Source organism: Artibeus jamaicensis, unplaced genomic scaffold (assembly GCF_021234435.1).
Source record: "Artibeus jamaicensis isolate MK-2021 breed Jamaican fruit bat unplaced genomic scaffold, CSHL_Jam_final contig_511, whole genome shotgun sequence".
In the NCBI taxonomy this organism is placed as follows: Eukaryota; Metazoa; Chordata; class Mammalia; order Chiroptera; family Phyllostomidae; genus Artibeus; species Artibeus jamaicensis.
The window spans coordinates 276,758-301,584 of record NW_026521866.1 but is presented as its reverse complement, the minus strand read 5'-3'; the positions used below and the strand labels follow the sequence as shown (position 1 = coordinate 301,584).

At 36.0% G+C, this 24,827-nt stretch overlaps 1 protein-coding gene across 7 annotated transcripts in view; it reads right to left on the bottom strand.

Annotated features, from left to right (window-relative positions):
• The window catches only part of ANKRD12 (ankyrin repeat domain 12), a 165,704-nt gene that overhangs the window by 3,249 nt on the left and 137,628 nt on the right, over positions 1-24,827 (bottom strand). For all 7 annotated transcript variants that reach the window (XM_053668806.1, XM_053668803.1, XM_053668807.1 and 4 more), the window contains 4 exons: positions 19,596-24,298; positions 14,697-14,795; positions 5,085-5,228; positions 205-300 (listed from right to left, as the gene is read on the bottom strand). In XM_053668806.1, the coding sequence (XP_053524781.1) occupies positions 205-300; positions 5,085-5,228; positions 14,697-14,795; positions 19,596-24,298 (5,042 nt within the window). The remainder of the gene's footprint in view (positions 1-204; positions 301-5,084; positions 5,229-14,696; positions 14,796-19,595; positions 24,299-24,827) is intronic.

Sequence of the window (24,827 nt, the reverse complement as noted above, 5' to 3'; positions counted from 1 at the left end):
CCCATTAGAAACGTCTTTTTCTATACTAGTCCTGAAAAATATGACATAATTCTTATTTTCCTTTATATTCCAACTGGGGCATGGTGTGAAGCTTCATGACTAACTAGTACTTTCCTTCCTACTCATTCCTCTCTAATATAGCTGCAGTATGTGTTTATGAAGGGAGAAGCATCCCTTTAAACTGAACTTCTCAAACATACATACCTTTAATTTGTCAAATTTATCATCCACATCTTGTAACCAAGACATGAACTGTCTTGCATTAAAGCGATCCCTCACAGAAGTTTTACTGTCATCAGACTGAAAGAAAACATTAAAAATAGTTGAATATAATAAAATACAATAACCCAGTTTAAAATCTATATGCCATTATATCTTTTTATGGTACATCCATTTTTTAAAAAATTATGGAAGTATATTTTGAAAGAGAATAAAATAAAATCTGAATATTAAAAAATTATAAAGCATTTATTTCCATGCTGAATAGACAGGTTATTTGAATTCGTAGGATGCTGGGTTTGGTTATTAATTAAATAGAATCCTACTACTCTGAGAGTCAAAGATGTTTCTCAAAAAGATATGCTATATCAAGTATTATGCTTATGACATACTTTTCAAAATATAATTTATTTCATATTTAATTTAATGTTAAAGTTTACCATTAACATTAATGTAGGGAGAAAAAGTGTTTTAAATACACAGTCCTTTCAGGAAGGCATTTTTTTTTAGGATTAATATTTTGGAGTGCTCATAACAAAATTTTATATCAACTTTTTTTTCAGAGTGATGCCATTTTTGTTTATTTACTTTTTAAGTATTGTATTGAATATGTTATTACAGTTTTCCCAATTTCTTTCTCCCTTTTATCCCTACTCTACGTCACTGCCCTCCAGCGCTGCCCACCCCCTTAGTTCATGTCCATGGGCTATACATGTAAGTACATGTAAGTTCTTTGGCTTCTTTGTTTCCTATACCATTCTTATATCAACTCTTAAGAATACTTATGCACCCCGATGTATACAGCAGTGCTTTTGCAGTAGCCAAATGCTGGAAGCAGCCTCAGTGCCTATCAGTAGATGAATGGATTAAAAAACTGTGGTTCATCTACACAATGGAATATTATGAACATAAGCTATTCGTGAAAGACAAATACCACAATATCACTTATATCACTTGTATTTCATTAGTAATGTATTTTATTGTATTTCATTAGTAAAATAAACTAACAAGCAAAACAGAACCAGAGAAAGAGGGAACAGACTGACAGCTGCCAGAGGAAAGGGGTGGGGAATGGTGGAAAGAAGGGGAAGGGAGTAGTCAAAGAACATGTGTGAAGGACCCATGGACACGGACACGGACATGAACAACAGGGTGGGGATGGACTGTGGGAGTAGGGTTTGGGGTGGGACATAGGAGGGCAAAGGGGAAAAAATTGGGACGACTGTAATAGAATAAACAAGAATTAAAAAAAGAATACCACTTTTGAGCCCTGGCTGGTGTAGCTTAGTGGATTGAGCACGGGCCTGTGAACCAGACAATTGCGGTTCGATTCCCAGTCAGGGCACATGCCTGGGTTGCACGCCGGTTCCCTGCAGGCCACTTCCCAGCAGGGGACGCACAAAAGGCAACCATACATTGGTAAAAAAAAAAAAAAAAAGAATACCACTTTTGGAATTAAAATAGGCCAGATTCAACTGTCAGCTTTGTATTTTACTGTGTAATCTTGAACTCTCAATTTTGTACTCTCAGTTATGTACTTTCAATTTTCAATTCAGTAAAATGGGATAAAAATACCTCTTTTAATCTTGTTTTGAGAATTTAAGAGTCTCTTAATGCCTGGGCATACAGGAAGCACTCAATCTAATAAACATTTGCTATACTCATCACTACTAGTCTTACTACCAGTGCTGTCAAAGAGACAGGCAGACATCCAGTAACACCACACTCACATTTTAGCCATTATCACTTCTTCCTTGGTCTTCAAGTAACATGTTTTGACTATTTAAATTTTATTGTTGAATATTTCTTTTTCTTTTTTTTAACAGTTTGGCAGCTTTTTTTTAAAAAGATTTTATTTATTTATCTTTTGAGGGGAAGGGAAGGCGAGAGGGAGAGAAATATCAATGTATGGTTGCCTCTCGTGCGTCCCCTGCTGGGAACTGGCCTGCAACCCAGGAATGTGCCCTGACTGGGAATTGAACCATGATCTTCTGGTTCACAGGCCCGTGCTCAACCCACTGAGCTGCACCAGCCAGGGCGAATATTTCTTAATATTACAAGTTTATTTTGAAAACAAAGAAATATGGTAAGAGAATAAGATAATAATATTCCAAGCCCTGACCCAGGAAAGATATATTTATTTTTTTCCCCTTAGTTCCTTACAGGCTATTCTCATATAAAACAAGCCTGTTACTCAGTAGAGACCTTCTACTGTAAAGCCAGCTATAAAAGGATGGGTAACAGTTCCATAGTTTTCCTCAGGGCAATAAGAATTTATTTTACCTGTTAATTATTAGGATGATTTATTTTAATTAATTTAATTATTAGGACTGATTCTGTTTTCCAGTGATTTATTCTGAGGGTTTATTGGGAAAATTCACTTATTTTTGAAAGTTTCTTTATAACCCATCTGAGCTTATAGATTTCTCAATTCTGCTGCATTTTGTTCATTACCAGCATGTTTTCAGCAGAAATGTCTTAATGTTCTGGTCCAGTGGCTTTCCATCTCTAAATATGGCTCTCCCATAGATTTGTTTTTATTTTTACATGTCTTTTGTCATTTCAACGAGTTTTGGGAGGAAGAAAAAAATAAACAGTTGTGTTTACTGAACCGTTCTGAACTAGAAATCTGAACATAAATCAAACTTTCCTTATAGTTTGATTTATGTTGTTCCAAAATTGATTCATTACTGTGTAATTGCATGAAACTTTAAAAGACCTCAAGATATCACAAGGTCTAGTCCAGCCTTCAGGAAGAAAGTTAAATTGCTAATTTCATTTATTAAAAAACCATTCTTCCCTTTCAAACCTTTAAAGTTGTAAATTATGCAAAGTCCTTTCCACTGTCTATTTTCTTAGTCAAATAGTTCTCTCTTAAGATCTACTTACTCATTTTAACAGCCATTTTTACCCCTAAGTGCTCTTATACAAAGCTGTTGGTGGCTGAAGAAAGTTTGAAATCTACTGGTTCTCACCCAAGAATATGTTTACTGATTTTAGAGAGAGAAAGGAAGGGAGAGAGAGAATCAATGTGAGAGTGAAATCTCAATCTGTTGCCTCCTGTACAGACTTCCAACTGGGGATGGAACCTGCAACCTTTTGGTGTAAGGAATGACATTCCAACCAACTGAGCCACCCAGAGAGGGCTGATCACTTTTTTTTTTTAAACAGATGAGAAAAATAAAACCCAGAGATAAATCAGTAATTTTCTCTGTAATACACTGGGTTACCTAAGAAGTCTGTTTAGTTTTTTTTTCCATAAAATAAAAAGACACATTTTTCATTTTCACTAATAATTTCATTGACTTGGGTATTTTGAGTATGTTGGCCACCTCCCACTATTGGCTTCTAGTGGGTACAGGCTAAGGGTGCTGCTAAACATCTTCCAATGCATAAGGCAGCCCCACAGCAAAGGATTATTTGGCCAAAATATCAATAGTACCAAGAAACTCTGCAAACCATTTTTGACATGTTTGATCAGTCATAGCACCTTCTCCATATACTGCACAAATCTTTTTGTATTTCAGTTGTGTTTTTACATTTCTTGAAATAATAAAGTATAATACATCAAACATGTGTATCGTTTTCCATCTTCAATATTAAAAATGGCTGCACAAAAATTTATCAATTTTGTTAAGTTTTTTAAAAAATGTGTACTGATATGACAGCTGTTACAATGCAATCTAAAAGAATTGTTTTGAATGAAGTTGAAGACAACTAAGTACTACTGAAGCCAACGTATGGAAAAAACTAAATGAACTCTGTGGCCAACCCAGTACTCAGTACTTTCTATACCTTGTGTTTCTAGTCTGTCCAATTTAAAATAGCATCTCCTACTCTTTTTTTGTGATAATCCTTCATTGTCCAAGTTTATACTTTTTATTTTAAATCACTGTATTCTCTTATGACCAATGAATTTCATTTTGGTTTATCAATCAAAAAAGAATTCTGACAACTGGTAATGCCTAATTCTTAATTCATGTAATTTACATGTGGCAGTAAACTTTGTTCAAGATACAACTACAGCTTTTCAATTAGAGTAGGTCCTTGGCCAACATTTTGTGCTATGTTGTTTGTTTTATTATAATGCTGAGGAGATACCATAGGGCCTTCAGTCTTGTTTATATCAATGAGCCTATGGTAACACTAGTTTCATACATACTGTTTTGTTTAAAGTTGTAGAATCTATCAACTATGTTAAATGAGGACTTACTGTATCTTAATTTATTGCAATGACATATAAGATCAAACAAAATCATGGCCCTATTGTAGCACAGTCACAACTTAAAGGTTCAATATGCCTGTATTATTTTCCAGCTTACAGTACCTTTCCAACTGCTTGAAGGCCAGAACTGAATGTATAAAATATCTACTTTATACAATTACAAGTTACGTACAGGGGCGCTATCCTAAACACATACGTGTTTTAAAATTATCTGCTTTTATTATATAATGATATGTATATATATTTACACGGCATAAGTACGTTTACAGTTGTGAGTATACAAAACACAGAATTTATTCTTACCTATTTTCCCATAAAAACTGTAAAGATAATTTTGCCTACCCCTGTGTGTATGTGTGTATATATACACACATACATGTGTATATATGTAAATATGTGTATACACACATATATATGTATAAATCTTTACATTATTATAAACATTATTATTAGATCTCATATTATATTAGAGGACTTTAGAAAATGGAGGATCAGGTGATTTGGGAGTAGTCTGGTCTCAAAGAGTTGTTTTTCTCCTTTGAGTTTTACTGATTGTTGAATTGAAGTTTCTTCAATGGAAATAGATTATAAAAAATCCTAAGCTGTATTAAGAATATTCTAACTGTAGTGAGCATTGTACCTGAGCATCCAGTGGCACACTGTAGACTTCTGCATCCAGTAAAACAGTGCATGCACTAAACGGCAGTGTTTGATTTGCCAATGTTCTTGCAGCTCTGTAATGAACTCGTAGAACCTCCTGTTCATTGGATACAATGAGTTTTTCCTAGAGGAACAAAGAATTTAAGAAACATTAATTCTTCAACTACTTGTTCTCAAATAAAATAAAAAAGCACTTAAAATGTGCTAAAGAACCTGAACCTCAGAGTAGTTTCTTCTTCATAGTAAGCCCGAGATTTTTGAGAACTCCTCGTGTTCTAAATTTTCTTTCCAAAACCGTCTCTTAAAAAAAAAAAAGGTTTTATTTATTTATTTTAGAGAGATGGGGAAGGGAGGGAGAAAGGGAGTGAAACATCAATGCAAGGTTGCCTTTAGCACACCCCACACTGGGGATCTGGCCTGCAACCCAGGCATGTGCCCTGACTGAAAATCAAACTGGCGATGCTTTGGTTTGCAAGCCTTTGCTCAATCCACTGAGCTACAACAGCCAGGGCCTGTGAGTCTCTTTCTAAAAATTCTTTTAAAGTGTCCAATAATGACTTTTAGCCTATTTATGAAGATGTTCAATCACCACCACTAATTTCAGACCATTTCCATCACTCCAAAAGGAAACCCCATACCAATTAGCAAAGCCACATCCCATTTCCCTTTCTTTCCCTGGTAACTAAAACTCTATTTTCTATTTCTATGAATTTTATCTATTCTGAACACTTCATATAAATGGAATCATATATGTGGTCTTTAGTGACTGCCTTCTTTCACGTCACATGTTTTCAAAGTTCATCTGTGTTTGTAGCACCTATCAGTACATCATTTCTTCTCACAGCTGAATAATATTCCACTGTATGAGTACACCACATATTATGTATCCATTCATCAGTTGTTGGTCTTTTAGATGGTTTCCAACTTTGGGCTATCATGAATAATGCTATGAATATTGGCTATGAATATTCATGCTCAACTTTTTGTATGGATGTATGTTTCTTACCTCTCTTTTAAGTAAATAAGTAGGAGAAGTGCTAGGATATATGGTAGTTCTATGTGTAATTTATTGAAGAACCACAAAACTGTTTTCAATAGCAGTTGCATCATTTTATATTCCCACCAGCATTGTATGACTGTTCCATTTTTTTCACATACTTGCCAACACTAATTATCTGTCTTTATAAATTATAGCCATTCTAACGGGTATGAAGTAGCCTGTCATTATAGTGCCAGCTTCTATTTTATAGTGTATATTTTCATAAATAAGCATACTGTATCTGATGTTACTTGTAAACCTCTGGCATAGTACACTCCTTCCTTAATGTGTTAAGTGGGGTTCAAAACTTCTCATTATGTAATATGCAGAGTCACCCCCACCCTACCAAAAGGTTAATAGAAATGATCCAGGCAATCTTCTGCCTTTGGCAGACTGCAAATTCAAGGATCCACCTGCAGTTCCCAAACCATACTGATCCTGGTTACAAACTTGTGCTATCTGGTGGTAACTGTCCTTTTTTGGCTTAAACATCGGTAAGGACAATTTTGGGACGTGTGGCTGGTTAGAACTTCAAGAACAGAGGTAGTGACTCAAGAAATCCCTGTTATATGACATTCATCATTTTGTTGGCTCTGTCTGGAAGGCTGGTCTCGGAGTACTACAGATGTGGCTGGTCTTCTCCCAACCATGTTCCCTATTCTTCCCTTAACTGACAAAAACTTGATCCATCTTCCATTGGAGAATGTGGCCACATTATTTCCAAATATGTATTGTTGTACAGTTTTATTGTATTTATAATTTAGCAAAAACACAAGGAAACACAGTCCTATTTAATCTCTTGTAAATTCTTACGTGATAAATGATACTCAAAATACAAGTCAGTCTGACATTTATGATTTTTAAATTTAAGTACAAGTTTAAGGTAGGACTTTAAGTGATAAATATACTAAAACTTGATCAGAGGCTAAGAAACGAATAGCTGGAAACGAATAGCTGGAAGTCTTCCTAAAAAGATGGCTGAAGTCCAGCAGATATTAAGAGCAATATTCAGACTTCTGCCAAGATGGAGGCGTAGGCAGAAGCACTGTACCTCCTCCCACAACCAAGTTTAAAAACAACAAAGTTTTAGCAACAAAAACACAGCCAAAACCACAGAAAATTGAACTTCACAGAAGTCTGACAACAACAAACCCTTCAGCCAAACGGTAAGAGGGGCAGAGCCAGCAGCAGAGCAGGGTCAGGCAGGAAAGATCCCCCAGACCAGGGCACAATACCTGGGCCCACAACCCAGGCGCGCCAGCAGCCGTGGGCGGATATCACTGAGGGCTGACCAAGGTCACATATTTGCGCGCAGATAAACTGGTGAAGGAGGGAGTGGTGAGACAGACCGTGCAAACCCCAGTGGCAGGAAGCGTCAGAGGGAACTGCTATTGTCCCTCTCTGACCAGGCCCCCACCTATAGCATCACAAACCAGCGACCTTGGTGGCCCCGCTCTGGTGAACAACTAAGGCACCTCTCCTCATACATAACAGGCACGAACAGATCAAAACATGGCTCAAGAAGAACTTAGAGCCCCAGAGCCCATAAATCTAAGCGATGAAGAAATAGCTAAAGTTTCAGATGCACAGTTCAAAACCCTGGTGATCAGGATGCTCACAGGACTGGTTGATTTTAGTTACAAATTAGAGGAACATATGAAGGCTAAACTAATGGAAATGAATGGAAATGCACAGGAAACCAATAGTAATGGAAAGGAAACTGGGACTCACATCAAAGGAGTGGATCAGAAAGAGGAAAAAATGACCAAACAGAAAAGAATGTAGAAACAAGAATTCAAAAAAATGAGGAGAGGCTTAGGAACCTCCAGGACATCTTTAAATGCTCCAACATCAGAATTATAGGGGTGCCAGAAGGGGAAGAGGAACAACCATGAGTGGAAACCTTATTTGAACAAATAATAAAGGAGAATTTCCCCCATCTGGCAAAGGCAATAGACTTCCAGGAAATCCAGGAAGCTCAGAGAGTCCCAAAGAAGTTGGACCCAAGAAGAAACACACCAAGGCACATCATAATTACATTAGTCAAGATTAAAATGAAAGAGAGAATCCTAGAAGCAGCAAGAGATAGGGGGACAGTCACCTACAAAGGAGTTCCCATCAGACTGTCAGCTGATTTCTCAAAAGAGATCTTACAGGTAAGAGGGGGCTGGAAAGAAGTATTCCAAGTCATGAAATCCAAAGACCTACATCCAAGATTGCTCTATTCAGCAAAGCTTTCATTTAGAATGGAAGGGCAGATAAAGTGCTTCTCAGATAAGATCAAATTCAAGGAGTTCATCCTCACCAAGCCCTTATTATATAAAATGTTAAAGGGACTTACCTAAGAAAAAGAAGATAAAAAAGATGAACAGTGAAAGGACAGCAAACTCACAGTTATTAACAACCACACCTAAAACAAAAGCAAACTAAGAGGATAGCTAGATCAGGAGCAGAACCATAGAAATGAAGATCACATGGAGGGTTAGCAACAGGGGAGTGTGAGAAGGAGAAGGGGTGAGAAGGTACAGAAAATAAGTAGCATAGATGGTAGGTAGAAAACAGATAGGGGGGAGGGCAAGAATAGTAGGGGAGATATAGAATCTAAAGAACTTGAGACACGTGGTTATAAACTAAAGGGGGGGAATGGTGGGGGAAGGGGTGTACAGGGTGGAGGGGGATGAAGGGGGGAATAGAACAACTGTAATGGCATAATCAATAAAATATATTAAAAAATGGAAAAAAAGAGCAATATTCAAAAATCCCTTAATACCATATGAAAAATACATTTGTTTCAAGTCAAGCCCCATTCCCTAAAATAACTGAGATATACTATTTTAATACTAACCTAAATACATTATTATACTTGAGATTGTCATTTAATGTTGTACCTTCGAACATCTAGAGCACAGCCTCTCAAACAATACCTTCTGAGAATGGGTTATGTGAGTCCCCACTTAGTTTTTTGGTAGGCAGAATGGGGCAGGGGTTAGGTGAGGTAATGGCCAGGGGCTTTGGCTGTAAATTGTGTTCATTCATTTATGACAGCATTCAAATGTTATCATTTTCTATGGGAAAAATAACCCTAGAATAGCAATTCTTAACCTGGAGTTCCTCACACTGCCAGAAGTTTATGGTCAAAATAGGAGGAAGGTCATGTGTGTACCTGGAGTAGAAAAAACTACGTTTTTGTTTTCATTAACCTCCAACAGGTATTTTTTCAATTGTGAATTATTACTGTTGTTTCGATTATAAACCACAGTAATATGAGAAGTATCTATAACTTTAATCTGTATCTGTAATGAACAGAAATCACAAATATTTTCAATTCATATTACAGCTTTTGCAGATACTGGTCCTATATTCCCATACTAATTTCTTCTTTGAAATTCTAATAGTTAATTAAGGCCTGCTGCTTCATGACACATGATGGCAGTTTTGCATAAATTATGCAACACAGCTGGACAACTATCAAGCAATTCTGCAGCTAGAAATTTATTCAGCCAACAAATGGTAAAGCTGTTTGTTTTCACATTAGTCAGACGTTTAAGTTGCTTTGTAGTATTCTAAAATTCTATATTGCTTGTTGGTCAGTACGTAGAAGGATGTGTTATTTTCCCTATTTATTGAGGTTCTGCAAATTGCACAGTTCAAATGACAATTCTTTATTTTTGTCATTCCCATTTCCTCCCTCTTGCCTGTCTGCACCTAGCACCCACCCCCCTTCCCTCAGGGCATCACCATACTGTTGTCTATGCGTTATACATATATATTCTTTAGCTAATCCCTTCACTTTCTTTCATCCAATACAATGGGTTTCCTTTTCATTTTGATGGGTTCTTTTGCTGCACAGCTTTTTAGTTTGATGTAGTCCCATTTGCTAGTTTTTTTCCTTTATTTCCATTGCCCTACAAGATGTATCAGCAAAAATATTTCTATGAGAGATGCCTGAGATTTTACTGCCTGTGTTTTATTCTAGGATTTTATGGTGTTGCAACTTTACATCTAAATTTTTTTTTAATTTTTATTTTATTGATTATGCCATTAGTTGTTCTATCCCCCCCTTCATTCCCCTCCACCCTGCACACCCCTTCCCCCACCATTCCCCCCCTTTAGTTTATGACCAGGTGTTACAAGTTCTTTAGATTCTATATCTCCCCTACTATTCTTGCCCTCCCCCTTATCTGTTTTCTATCTACTGTCTATGCTACTTATTTTCTGTACCTTCTCCCCCCTTCTACATCTCCCACTCCCCTGTTGCTAACCCTCCATGTGATCTTCATTTCTATGGTTCTGCTCCTGATCTAGCTATCCTCTTAGTTTGCTTTTGTTTTAGGTGTGGTTGTTAATAACTGTGAGTTTGCTGTCCTTTCACTGTTCATCTTTTTTATCTTCTTTTTCTTAGGTAAGTCCCTTTAACATTTTATATAATAAGGGCTTGGTGAGGATGAACTCCTTGAATTTGATCTTATCTGAGAAGCACTTTATCTGCCCTTCCATTCTAAATGAAAGCTTTGCTGAATAGAGCAATCTTGGATGTAGGTCTTTGGATTTCATGACTTGGAATACTTCTTTCCAGCCCCCTCTTACCTGTAAGATCTCTTTTGAGAAATCAGCTGACAGTCTGATGGGAACTCCTTTGTAGGTGACTGTTCCCCTATCTCTTGCTGCTTCTAGGATTCTCTCTTTCATTTTAATCTTGACTAATGTAATTATGATGTGCCTTGGTGTGTTTCTTCTTGGGTCCAACTTCTTTGGGACTCTCTGAGCTTCCTGGATTTCCTGGAAGTCTATTGCCTTTGCCAGATGGGGGAAATTCTCCTTTATTATTTGTTCAAATAAGTTTTCCACTCGTGGCTGTTCTTCTTCCCCTTCTGGTACCCCTATAATTCAAATGTTGGAACATTTAAAGATGTCCTGGAGGTTCCTAAGCCTCTCCTCATTTTTTTGAATTCTTGTTTCTACATTCTTTTCTGTTTGGTCATTTTTTCCTCTTTCTGATCCACTCCTTTGATGTGAGTCCCAGTTTCCTTTCCATTACTATTGGTTTCCTGTGCATTTCCATTCATTTCCATTAGTTTAGCCTTCATATGTTCCTCTAATTTGTGACTAAAATCAACCAGTCCTGTGAGCATCCTGATCACCAGGGTTTTGAACTGTGCATCTGAAAGTTTTGCTATTTCTTCATCACTTAGATTTATGGGCCCTGGGGGTTTGAAATCTTCTTGAGCCATTTTTGGTCTGTTCGCACCCAATAAGTATAAAGAGCGGAGCCTTAGGGGTGGGGTGGGGCGGGGCCTCCAGGGCGGAGTCGCTGGGTTGTGACGCAGTATGTGGGGGCGGGGTCAGAGCCGGGAAATGGCGGCCATCTCTGCTGCCTCCCATCGCTGGGACCTGCTGGGTCCCATCTCACTGCCCACTCCCTCATAGGTCTATCTGCACAGGAATGCGCCAGCACAGTCAACCCTCTGCCCTTCACCTTCACGGGATCCGCCTGTCGCTCACTGGGTCGGCCCTTTGCAACCCCATGCCTGGGATCCGCATTCCTGAGTCCGTCTGACTGAGTTTTCCTGTGCAACCCTGGTCCACCAGCTGCTGGTTTCACCTCTCTTACCGGTCAGGTTGAAGAATTCATTGTTATCAGACTTCCGAAAAGTTCAATTTTCTGTGTTCTGGCTGTGTTTTCTATTGCTAATATTTTGTTGTCTCTAAACTTGGTTGTGTGAGAAAGCACAGCATCTCCACTTATGCCTCCATCTTGGCAGAAGTCTAAATTTTTAATTTATTTTGAGTTTATTCTCGTGCATGGTATAAGTTGGTGGTCTACTTTCATTTTTTGCATTTATTTGTCCAGTTTTCCCGAAATCATTTATTGAAGAGACTGTCTTTACTCCATTGTATGCTCTTGCTTCCTTTGTCAAATATTGGCTATAAAGGTGTGGGTTGATTTCTGGGCTCTTTGTTCCATTCCATTGATCTATATGCCTATTTTTATGCCATTACCAGGCTGGTTTTATTATGATGGCCTTGTAGTAAAGTTTGACATTAGGTTTTGTGATTCCCTCCAACTATATTCTTTCTCATGATTTTTGAGGCTATTTGGAGTCTTGTTTTGGTTCCAAATACATTTTTGGAATATTTGTTCCAGATCTGTGAAATATGCCATTGGTATTTGAATAGGAATTGCACGGAATCTATAGATTGCTTTGGGTAACATGGACATTTTAATGATGTTAATTCTTCCAATCCATGAACACGGTGTATGCCTCCACTTATTTCTGTCTTCCTCAATGTCCTATAATTTTTCAAGTATAGGTTAAATTTATTCCTCAGTATCTTTTTTGCTGTTGTTGCAATAGTAAATGGGACTGTTGTCTTAGTTTCTCTTTCTGGTACACTTCATTACTGCCATATAGAAATGCCATCAATTTCTGAATATTAATTTTGTATGTTGCTACTTTGCCAAATCCATCTATTAGCTATAGTAGTTTTTTGATGGAGTTTTTAGGGTTTTCTGTGTACAGTATCATGTCATCTGTGAATAATGACAGTGTCACTTTTTCCTTTCGAAATTTGAATGTCTTTTATTTTTATTTTCTTGTCTGACTACTGTGGCTAGTATTCCCAGTACTATGCTGAATAAGAGTGGTAAAGGCACGACATCCCTGTTTTGTTCCCAATTTTAAGGGAAACACTTATAGTTTTTGCCCATTAAATAATATAGTTGAGAGCAGGCTTGTCACATACGGCCTTTATTGTGTTATATTTCCTCTATTCCCACTTTGCTGAGAGTTTTTATTGTAAATGGGTGCTGAATTTTTTCAAGTAATTTTTTTGCACCTATTGATATAATCATGTGGTTTTTATCCCTCTTTTTGTTTATGTGGTGTATCATGTTTATTGATTTGTGGACACTACCAAGTTTGCATAAATCCCACTTGATCGTAGTGTATGATTTTTTAAAATATATTGCTTAGTCTGGTTTTCTAATACTTTGTCGAAGACTTTATCATCTTATGTTCATCAGGGATAACAGCCTATAATTTTCTTTCTTTGTAGTGTCTTTATCTGGTTTTGGAATTAGGATAATATTAGCCTTGTGAAATGAGGTTGGTAGCTTTCCCTTGTCTTGAATTTTTTGGAGTAGTTTGAGAACAGATGTTAGTTCTTTTTGAACATGTGGTTAAATTCACCTATGAAGTTATCCAGTCTAGGACTTTTATTTGCTTGGAGTTTTTTTATTATAACCATGATTTCATTAGTTGTAATCTGTTTTTCAGATTCTCTCTTTCTTCCTGATTCAGTTTGGAAGATTGTATGTTTCTAGGAATTTATCCACTTCTTCCAGATTTTTCAATCTGTTGGCATATAGTTATTCATAATATTTTTTTACAATCTTTTGTATTTCTTTGGTGTCAACTGTTACTTCTCCTTTTTCATTTCAAATTGTAGTTATTAGGGTCCTCTCTCTTTTTTGTCTTGATGAGTCTGGTTAAATTAAATGTTTGTCAATCTTGTCCAGCTCTTGGTTTTACTTTACTGATGTTTTATATTGTTTTTTTCAGACTCTATTTTATTTATTTCTGCTCTGATCTTCATCGATTCCTTCCTTCTAGTCATTTAAAGCCTTGTTTGTTGTTTTTTTAAATGACAAATTCTTAACTGTGTATAAGATGGCTTCTATACATGCTTGATAGTTAAAAACAGCTATTGACATATGATATATGACCTAACTTGTTGCTAACACACTGTTCAATGACATGGGTGATGCACAGTGTTGTAAATTCTGTATCAGTGCTTCTTTTTTTTAATTTTTTGTTCTCACTGTAAAGCTACAAATTCATTTATTCATTTAAAAATATTATTCTGAGAAAAGGTTTTATATTTACCAGATTGTTATAGGAGTCCATGGCACAGAAAAGATTACGAACCTCTGCCTTAGGAAATCAATCATGTATGAATCAAAGAAGTGGTAGACAAGGTTTTGTTTGTATATCAGTATGTTATATCATATTTCCAGAAATCTCTGACCCTCCCCCCAAATTAAGAAGGTGTTATATTTTTGTCAATCCAATTGAAATAACTTTATGATTTTTATAATGTGGAAGTTTTTTTCCTATCATTTCATGGCAAGACTAACCACTGGAAACTGGAATACTAAAATAAGGACCAGTAAACACAGTCTTTGTAAGTATTTTGCACTAAAGTAGCTGGCACCAAGCAACAATTCTAAAATGTGGAAATCCTAATGTCTAACTAGAAATTCACTGTTACAGAGTTCTGCAAATTCAACAAATGGTAAAAAATTATTAGAGATTTTTATACACCGAAAATAACATTTTTGATGTATAAGAAATACTGAACACAAATTGTAACATGGGAGCAGTTATGCTGAAACAACCTTAAAAATTCTCCACGTTACCACATTAAGCACAAGGCAACAAACCATTTTATCCCAAACTGGTTTAAATTGAAAAAAATTCACAAATAAAAAACTGTAGACTTTTGTAATCTATTGTTATTTTTAGCACAAATGTAAATGTAGACATTTCTTACCCTTTCAATGCTGTGCTGCAAACGTAGTTTCATCCTTACAACTTCCTGTTGCCGAAACAGCTCTTTGAGTGGATCTGACAGTGAAGGTGGTGGTGTAATCTAATTTAAAATATATATAGTTAAAAGTATTAGATTTTTTTTACCATAATGGGCTACATTACAAACGTAAACCCTTTTGTGCATAACTTGAGATATAAATTCTGATGTGCTCTGAATTAAATAATATAGTAAAATGATACAATTAACTTTTCAGTCAATTTCAACTGTTTGAAACTTGAATATTCTCCTAGCCTCTGAAGTATGTACACCCCCCTCCCCCATCCTAGCTTATAATTACTGTCAGCATTATCAGGGCAAAGTAAGATAGCTCAGTCTATGTTTGGCACAGTAGAGTAACTTAGATGACTCTCCTGAAGGTGGGACAAAACAAATACAGTGTTTTATGATGTTGTGTAACAGGAATTGTACACCACCATATATGAAAAGCTCCTGCCAAAGAATCAGACCAGCGTCTAATCAAGACTCTATATTTAGAGTTCATCAGGGATAACAGCCTATAGTAAACAGTTATAGATAAGTCTATAGTAAACAGCCTATAGGTAACAGCCTGTTAGTAAACAGTTTATAAGAATTATGGGAAACTGAAAACCACATTAAATAACATCATAAGGATTAAATTAGTCAAATCAATGTGGAAAGTAAAAGACATTTAAGTTGATGGGGCAGATCATTTTTCAATGGGCTCGCCTTGAATTATGATGATATATATGTGTTTTGATTTGGGTCCTGTAAATTTCTTTAAATTTATTATGAGTAAGAGTAGAATTTGGTGTTATTGTTGTAGTTTTTATCTTTTTATGCCCAAAGGATTGAACCTGCAACCTACGTATGTGCCCTGACCTAGAATAAAACCGACTGATGCTCCAACAAACTCAGCCACACCAGCCAGGGCTATTACTGTAGTTTTGCAATGTTATACAGACTTCCTTTAAGCAGTTGTGTGTTTCTCTACTAAAACACACAAAAAACTCCCCACTGCATCCAAACATAGTACTTAGCTCTGCTTTTACCTATTTCTGAAATGATACTTGATACAACTAAATTCTAATTTAACTGAAATTATATATATATATGTGTGTACACACACACACACACACACACACACACACACACACACATATATCCATATCGAGAGCTGCTGCAAAGGAATTAAACTTGTGTTACATCACATTTGCAGGAATAAGAAAAAGTAATACCAAACACAGGCACACAAAATGTATATGCAATGTGTGTGTCATGCTGTATATACAAATATACATATGTGTATCAATAAGCACATAGTGCTAAAAGACAACCTAATATGGTTTATTAGAAATTGTCTTTAGTGAAATAATGTGTACAAAGTTCTAATTTTAATGTGCTTTTAAAATTTTATTTTATTTATTTTTTAGGGAGGGGGAAGGGAGAAAGAGAAGTAGAGAAACATTGATGAGAGAAATATTGACTGACTGACTCTCATACAGGCCCCCACAGGGGACCGGACTCAAAATTCAGCCGATGTGCCCTAACTGGAAATCAGACTGGTAACCCTTTGCTTTGCAAGACGATGCCCAACCACTGTGCCACACTTGTGAGGGCTTAAATGTGTTTTTATAGTGTTAACCTGTTTCCTGCCTATGATACAATATATTTCAGTTAAAACGTCTTACCCTTTAAGGGGTAATAAGGAAAACAAGAAAATTAGCATTATATTCTTTGCATCATTAACAAATTATTTTGCTGAAAGAATGACACATTTACTTACAACTTTATTCTTTTAAATCTACTACTGCTGCTTATTACTAATAGGGTAATATAAAAGTTTCTCTTTTAAGATTTAAAAGACACTAGTATCAGGTATATTCTGTGGATGTGAGACTAAAAAAACCATCCTACTTCAAACTTTTTTGATTTTCTCAGAACTGGGCTTTAAAGAAGGGACATGTGCAAGGGCATGATGTGAAATGGCATATAATATAGTCTTGGGTCATCATGTACATACAGCATGGTAGTAACTACACCCAAGCCTAGAAAAGTATGGGAGGACCTTATATGCAATGATGGGGACTTTAGTATGTAGAAAATTGGGAGTCTATAATGTTTAGCTGGGTAGTCACAAAGTCAGATCTGAATTTTTTATAAGGAACCCAGATAATAAGAAGGCCAGCTTGGCAGAAGAGACTAGACTAGAATGCATGACAGCTTTTCAGAATGTCTATTTTGCTTATTTCTGACACCCCACTGGCACAATTCTTGGCACATAGTTATTTATATATACAATATTTTAAATATTTGATTATGCAATATTCAAATATGTGAGTAAACAGTTTAAGGAGTTAATGAGGCCCTTGTGTGGCTTGTATGGCAGTGGTAGGAAAGAGAAGAGGAATAAAAGTGAGGTGAATCAATACAACCTAATGACTGATGTGATGGCAGGGCACAGGGGAAGAGGTGAAGGTTGAATTTTGGGTTTCCAGCCTGGGAAATTAGTAGATAATGATACTAAAGTAGAGAGGGCAAGAAAAGCACATCTGAGATAAGAAAAATTAGTTTGGTATTAATGATTTTAAAGATATTGTGGGACATTCAGGAGATGTCCAGAAACAGCTAAAAACACAGTTATGGAAATCAGTAGTGTATTCATGGCTGAAGATAAACTTGGGATTCATAAGAGTCAGTGCCTTAACCCTTCATCAGATTATACCTGAGAGGTAGAAGACGACACATAAATAGTTAATTAGGTATATTATAGGTGACGTATAAGGAAGACACAAGCAATTCTGCTTTAACAAGATTTCAGAGGTGACATCACAGCTGAAACAAAGGTATGAAAAGAGGATAAAAAAGGGTGCCTGGTGAGAGCAACATTTCAGTTAGGGAGAACAAGAAGTACCAAAAGTAGTAAATGAGATTTCCACAGAAAGTTCAGGTTGGTGGATATACTGGGTGAGTTTGGAAGGAGCAGTGAGAAAATAAAGCCAGAAGGGTAGATTGGTGTCAGAATATGAAAGGTTATGCTATGCTTAAATATTGATTTTAAGCTGTAGGACAGGAAGTCAGCTAATCACAGCGGAGGTCTTTAAATAAGGAAACAGCTTCTTACTGGTTTTAAAGGGATATAAATTTAACAGTAAGAGAATGCTCCAGCAGAAAGAGACTAGGAGAAAAAAAAAAGAAGTGAACAAGTTTCTGTAATGTTCTAAATGAGAGATAATGATGAGGGCCCTCAGATTCTGTACAGATTCTGGAGAAAGTTCTAAGAATGGTTAGAATTTGGTTACTAATAAGTTTCTACTTTGGTATCATCACTAGTGGGTAAAGATTTGTTTTTGAGAGAGAGAAAAAATCATTCCTTATAGCCTGTGTGAAATCTGAGGAATGCCATGCTGCATGGTTAAATCCTCTCCCACCCCAATTCAGGAGTGAGGCACTGATCCCCCACTCCTTGGAGTGTTGGCTGACAGGTCTAATCAGAGCTCCTAAGAATTACCTTTCAGAGAAGTGAGTTGGCACAACCAAGGTCATGTTTCTTGCCTGGGTGCAGGCTACTTATCAGAAATGCCATCCCACTCCAGAGCTCCTGTGGGTTCACCTGAGGTCACAGTTGCAGTTGCATTTCAGTTCAACCTCTTGATCTGCCCAGTTATGCTTCCCTCACACACAGTTGTAGTCTTTGATAGCACCTACAAATAAATCTCTTGCACCCAATTCCAGAGTTAGCTTCCTGGGGAATCTTACCTATGTATAACAGGTATCTGAAAGTCATTTAGGTAAGGGATGCCCAGGATGCACCTATATTTGATCCTGGAGACCATGAGAGATGGTATATAGCTATATAAAAAATTTGGGGGACTAACTGGCACAAGAAAAACTGCCAAAACCATAGTAATAGCTAAGATCACACTGACATAAAAGTTGATTGAAGAGTTCATTCCTAGAGAACTCTGATGTTTAAAGGGTAGGTAAAATATCATTAAAAGAGAGATAGAATTAGCCACTGAGGCCAGTGAATTAGAAGAGAGTGCCATCAAGAAAGACCAGGGCAGGAGTGGGGAAAGGAAATTTTATGAACACCAAGATGCTCACAATATCAAATGTAACTAAGATCAAGTATAAAGAAAAAGAAAGAGGCCAATGAATCTGACATTTACAAGCTTACTGTTGCCAATGCCAATGCATAACAAAGTCAAGGGATGAATAGGAAGTGATTACAGGAAATATGAGGCACAGACTCCATGAGTGCAGCAGTGAAGGAAAGAGAGAGGGTAAACTTGATAAACTGACATAGTCAAGGGGTAAATCCCAGGATGAAGGAGACCCAAATATGTACAAAGTGGGGGAATAAAGGCCAATGAAGAGGAAAAATTAAAAATATACTAATAAGAAGTGTTTTAATAAAGGAAGATTCTAGAGAAGACTGGACAGAATGGGATTAAAAACACACAAAGGAATTACTCGTTAAAGAAAGAAAAACATACCTCCTTTAGGACAAAAGGAAAAGTGAAGGAAAAACAAAATACTGTAGACCAGTGTTGTTCAATAAGGTAGCTGCTAACCATATACGGCTCCTGAACACTTACTGAAATGTAGCTAGTTTAATTTGAGATGTACCGTAAGCACACCAGATTTCAAATACTTAGTACAAAGAAAAAGAACACAAAATGTCTCAATAATTTTTCTATATTGATTATATTTTGAAATAGTATTATGACTATATTTGGCTGAATAAAATATTAAAATTAACTTACTTGCTTTTTATTTTAAAATGTAGCTACTAGAAAACTTAAAACTCCATATGTGACTTGCAGTATATATCTATTGGGCAGCACTGCAGCTGTATTATCAAGTGATGTTACTCACCGTGGGAATGCAAATCTTGCTTAAGGGGTTTCCATCCAGGAGATAAGATCCATTAAATGTAACATATTCATCATAATACTGAGGTGCTTGAGGAATAACACTACATAGCAATTTGCGCTTTTCTTCAATTTTTTTTCTTATGTGCAAGAATTCAAAATATGGATTTGCTCTCTCTGAACTGTATGGCTGAATCTCATCTAATTTCAGAGAATCTACAATGGCTGCCAGAGACTGCTGAGTTTTCTCTTTTGCTTGTAGTAAGGAGGGACTCACTTGCACAGGCTGAGGCACACGTGACACTTTCCTTTTCCGTGGATGGTGAATTTGAGGATCATCTTCTTCAGTTAATCTTATTCTTCCTCTAGGAGATGAAGATTCACTGTCTTTTTCTGGTAATAGTGTACAGCTAGGAAGAATCTGTTTGCTTTGATTTGCCATTGTATTTGCTTTGTTTCTAGTCATCCTCTGAGGGATTTGGTTTTCAGTTTTATCATCTTCAGCATTTTCTTCTAATTCTACTTTAACTAATTGAGCATATTTATGCATTTCTGGTTGAGCTGGTTGTTGTGAATGGTTTTCTAAACTTGATAAAGTGCTTTGTTGTGATTCTTCGTCTTCGAGGGAAAGCAAACACTTTTCACTTTCAGGACAAAATTTTGGAGTATCTTGTTCATTTAGGTTTCCTTTTGGTATTCCTGCATTCATTTCACATAAATCAGAATCACACTTATCATTCAAATCAGCTAAGACCAAACTCTCCAGTTTGCTTTCTTTTTCATGTGAAATAACCTGAATATCAGAAGTGCTATATTCAACCTCATGGCTATTGGAAGACTTGTACATTAGTTTGCTAAATGAATAATGTATATTTAGCTGGGAAGAGGAATCACTCCTGTTAAAGTCCTTTTCTAATGGTAATACAGGCAAAGCACTACTAGCCTTCTCATAATTTGGTGATGCTTCTTGAATAGTGCTTTCAGAGTACACTGTAACAAAGGCATCTGTTTTTTGAACATGTGTTAAGGCGAAAGTATTCTCCATATCCTTTGTAGATTCATTATCAGTATCTGAAACAGGACTGATAATTTGAACTGTATTTTTCTGCTGTAAAATACCTGGCTCTTGATTGGCAACATATGACAAAGACGTATGTTTAGAAATAGATTCAGCATCGGAAAGTGATTGGCTGTAGAAAGAGCCAGGTTGCTGTGAAGGCAGAAAGGGTGCTGCATCTTGAGCACAAGAGTTTACTGACAGTTCAGTTTGGTGCAGGGCTAGTAAATCAGTATTCTGCTCTTTCAGTATTTTGTTTTCAGAATTACAAAACACCTGAACAGAAGAATCTTGATCAGGTGTACTAGAATTTGGGCCAATAAAGTCACTGGTGCTTACTGATTCCAGTCTCTCAATAGGTATTTCCCATGATTTATTTTGGATCACACCAACTTGATTAGATGGCTCTAAATGAACAGGACTGTCCATCAAAGTGCCCACTGGAGCAGTACTCTTGATAACATTTATTTCAGCTAAAATATATTTGCTGTTTACAGATCTAGTTGGAGAGGCTGCAAAACTGGAATGAATGTTAGACACATTTGAAAGCTCTCTTTCAGGCACACTTGAAGATATGTCAGGTTTGGGAGAAGGGCAAGAATCTCTTGGCACAACTAAGCCACCTTGATTGCTTTCTTCTGATGTTGTTTGAAATGGTTTTGTATGTTCACAAATGACAGATGGCATGCTACATCTTCGAACTTCTACAGTTGGTCTCCCCTCATTTATAACTAGTTTAACTTCTTCTACAGAAGATGATCGGAGATGAGATGCTGTAAGTCTGCTTGTATATGGTGGTTTAATCCGCTCTGGCAGTTCAGCCAGGCTATCCAAGTCCTTTTCATGAAGTGCAGGAGATTTGGCAATTGGCAAAAAAGGTGACTGGGAAAAGGACATTTGGGAATCTGAACCCTCTAACATAAAGTCAGAATCGTATTCTACTGGAGGTCTTGGGGTAGTCACTGTAGTGTGACAGGAATCCTCTGAGCTAGCAACAGAAATCATGGATACAGATCTGGAGCTGAGACCTGGCTTTTCACTTTCTGATCTAGGAGATTTGTTTAAGCTATTATCTGAGACAAAAGATGACTTCCCTAAATTCATTACATTTTTGGTGTCAACAGATTGTGATCTGCTACTTATAGCATCTTTAGATTGTTTCTCCTTGGTAAAAGCATCAGCTGACTCTGAACTCTTTGACCTAGTAAGTTCTTTATTTTTGGACTCAGCTAGTGTATGCTTTGTTTTTTCTCTATCTTTTACTTTAAGTTCTAAACAATTACGATTTTTCAATCGTTCCTTTTCTTTTTGCTTTATTTTTTCCTTATGTTTTTTGTGCCATTGCTCTATTTCTAAGTCTTTAAGGCTTAGCATTCGTTCAAAACTTGTCTGCATTAAATCATCATTCACTAACCTCTTTTCTTTAGGTCGAATATCTTTTGATGCTGGTAATGACTTAGGTTTGGGCTTATCTGCTTCAGATTTTAGTTTGAATAAACTATTTAGTAGAATCTTATCCTTATGTTTATCTCGTTCTTTGTACCTGTCTATATCTTTATCTTTCTTATCTTTTTCTTTTCCATCAGGAATTTTCAAAGGTTCATCTTTTGTTTTTTCTTTAAGGGATAAAGCTTTTTCATATTGTGCTTTACTACCATCTGCTACACTTGACTTCTTCTCTTCCTGGAAGTGTTTAGTTATGTTCACACTTTCTTTATCTCTGAATTTCTCCTTTTTATCTACCTCTCTGTCTTTGTTTTTGCTTTTCTCTGACCTAGTGTAATCACTATTATCTGACTGTCTGTTTTTTTTTTCCATCAAGTGCTTTTCTTTGCTTTCTGCTAGATGCCTGTCTTTTTCAGATTTTTCTTTGTCATGTTTTCTATCCATCTTTTCTCTACTTTTATCTCTATCATCATTTTTCTTAATATTTTTTATCTTCTCACTTTCTTTATGACATTTCTCTGTGTGATGTGAATATAGCTTGTCTTTTTCTTTTATTCTGTCAACACATTCACTAAGATCTAATTTGTCTTTCTCTGACTTATGCTCATGTTTTATCTTTTTCTCTTTTTCAAAATTTTTTCTTTCAGTTTTCTCAACATCCTTTTCTTTACTTTGTAATCGTTTGTCAGATTTTTCCTTACTCTCTTTTATGTGCTTTTCTTGTTTCTCAATTTCTATTTCCTTTTCCATTGAATGTAACCCTATAGATTCCTCACTGGCACTTATACCTAAAGAACTGATTTCTGTTTCTTTGTCTATAGGTACATTCTCTCTTTCTTCTTTTAAATCTTTTACTTTTTCGTCCCTAAAAGATTTCTCACTTTCTTTTTTAATCTTTTCTCGTTCTTCTTTAAAGTTCCTCTCTTTTGAGACATGCTTTTCCTTGGTTGATTTATCATCTTTTAGGTTTTTTTCCAACTTTGACTTCTTTCCTAATGTTAGGGAGTCATGTTCTATATTCAAAAACATATCTTCAGTTTCATCACTTTTAAAAAAATTCTCTTTCCAAAATTCTCTATCAAATTCTACACTCCGCTGCAGCTCTTTAGTACCATCCCTATTTTTGTATTTTTCCTTTTCACCTTCAATTTCCTTTTTATGCTTTTCTTTTTCCCTTTCTTTATGTTTCAATTTATGCTTTTTTAATGTTTTACCTTCTTTATCCATTTTTTTCAGTGTACAATCTGAATTTTCAAATGTTGAACTATGATCTTCATCCTTTATTTTAGCATTTGATTTTTCACCAAATTCTAAGTGGAAATCTTTCTGATGCTTGTTTTTTTCTTTATGCTTACAAGATTTTACACTTGAGCTTTCTGGCAAGAATTCTGACTCTGTGTTATCGTATCGAACAAGATCAGGCTGTAAGGACATTTCAGAGCTTCCTGGTGATAAACATGTTTTGGTGTGTTCTTGTTTTACTGGTGTTGACTGCTTTTCACTTAGTCCACAAGAATGTTTGGGAGATTTACCACTGGAAATATGAAATAAATGTAATGAAGTATCATCTTTAGGGCTAAAAGATTTCCTAAAATTTCCTTCCTCTCTGGTCTTTTCTGAACAATCTGCTGTTGTATTAACTGTCAAGTTTGTTACTCTGGTATTTTCTTTCCCCTCTTTTTCTTGCTTCAGCTCTTGGTTCTCTTTATTTTTGTTCTGGTTCTTTAATTTTCTTTTAACTTTGCCTTTCTGTTTGTGTTCATTTGAAACTCCATATTCCTTTTTGGTTTGTGTATCGGAATTTGACATTTCAGGGACAGAGCAGGGAGTAGGAGCCTTTTTGTTCTGAAGAAGTTCTTCATCTGAACTTTCAGAACTTGAATATAGAACCCTAGATGGCTTTTGTTTTTTACTTTTAAATGATTTAGGATAAAAAGCTTTATCCTGTCTTGAAAATAAACTATTCTTTTCTACTTCAGATTCACTCTCTTTTCGTAGCTCTTTCCTAAGAATATGCCTATCATCAATCATTTTATTTATTTCTTCTTCATCATCATCTTTAAATTCATACTCATCAAGGGCAGATGGAAGAGGTGCTTTGGAAATTACTTGTTTACTTTCACAGATGAGAGAGTCTTTCTCTGTCTCAGAATCAATATTTTCATCAACACTGGAAGGATTTACAGACTGAGCCTCTTCAGAATCTAGAATAAGAAAAGAAAATCTGTTGTTGGTTGAAAGACAACTGTCAGAAACTTAAGACTGAGAAAAATATAGCATATAAATATTTCAAACAATCCAAAAAATTTTCAGATTTATAGGTGAATAATGCAATAGAAATATGTCTCTGCTACAGTGTCATGGAAAAGTTTTATAGAGAATCTGCTTCCGGATGGGATTCCCTGATACCTCTAAAAGCACACAACACACTGAATGTACTATATATATATATATATATATATCAGAAATATGTAATATAAATATGCATACTATAAAGCAGAAGTCCATAAACCAGGGGACTGGGTTTCAAGGAAAACACTGGCTACTCATGTTATGTTAAATTTTACATATAGGTACTTTTTGCTCTGGAGAGGATATTTAACTTAAGATTCTTTGACACAAAAAATTAAGAAACACTAAGAGATTTAATTATATAATATCACAGACTGTTTTACAGTTAAGATTTTTTATTAAAAAAACTGTAAGTTATCAAGTGATTCCAACAGAAGGCAG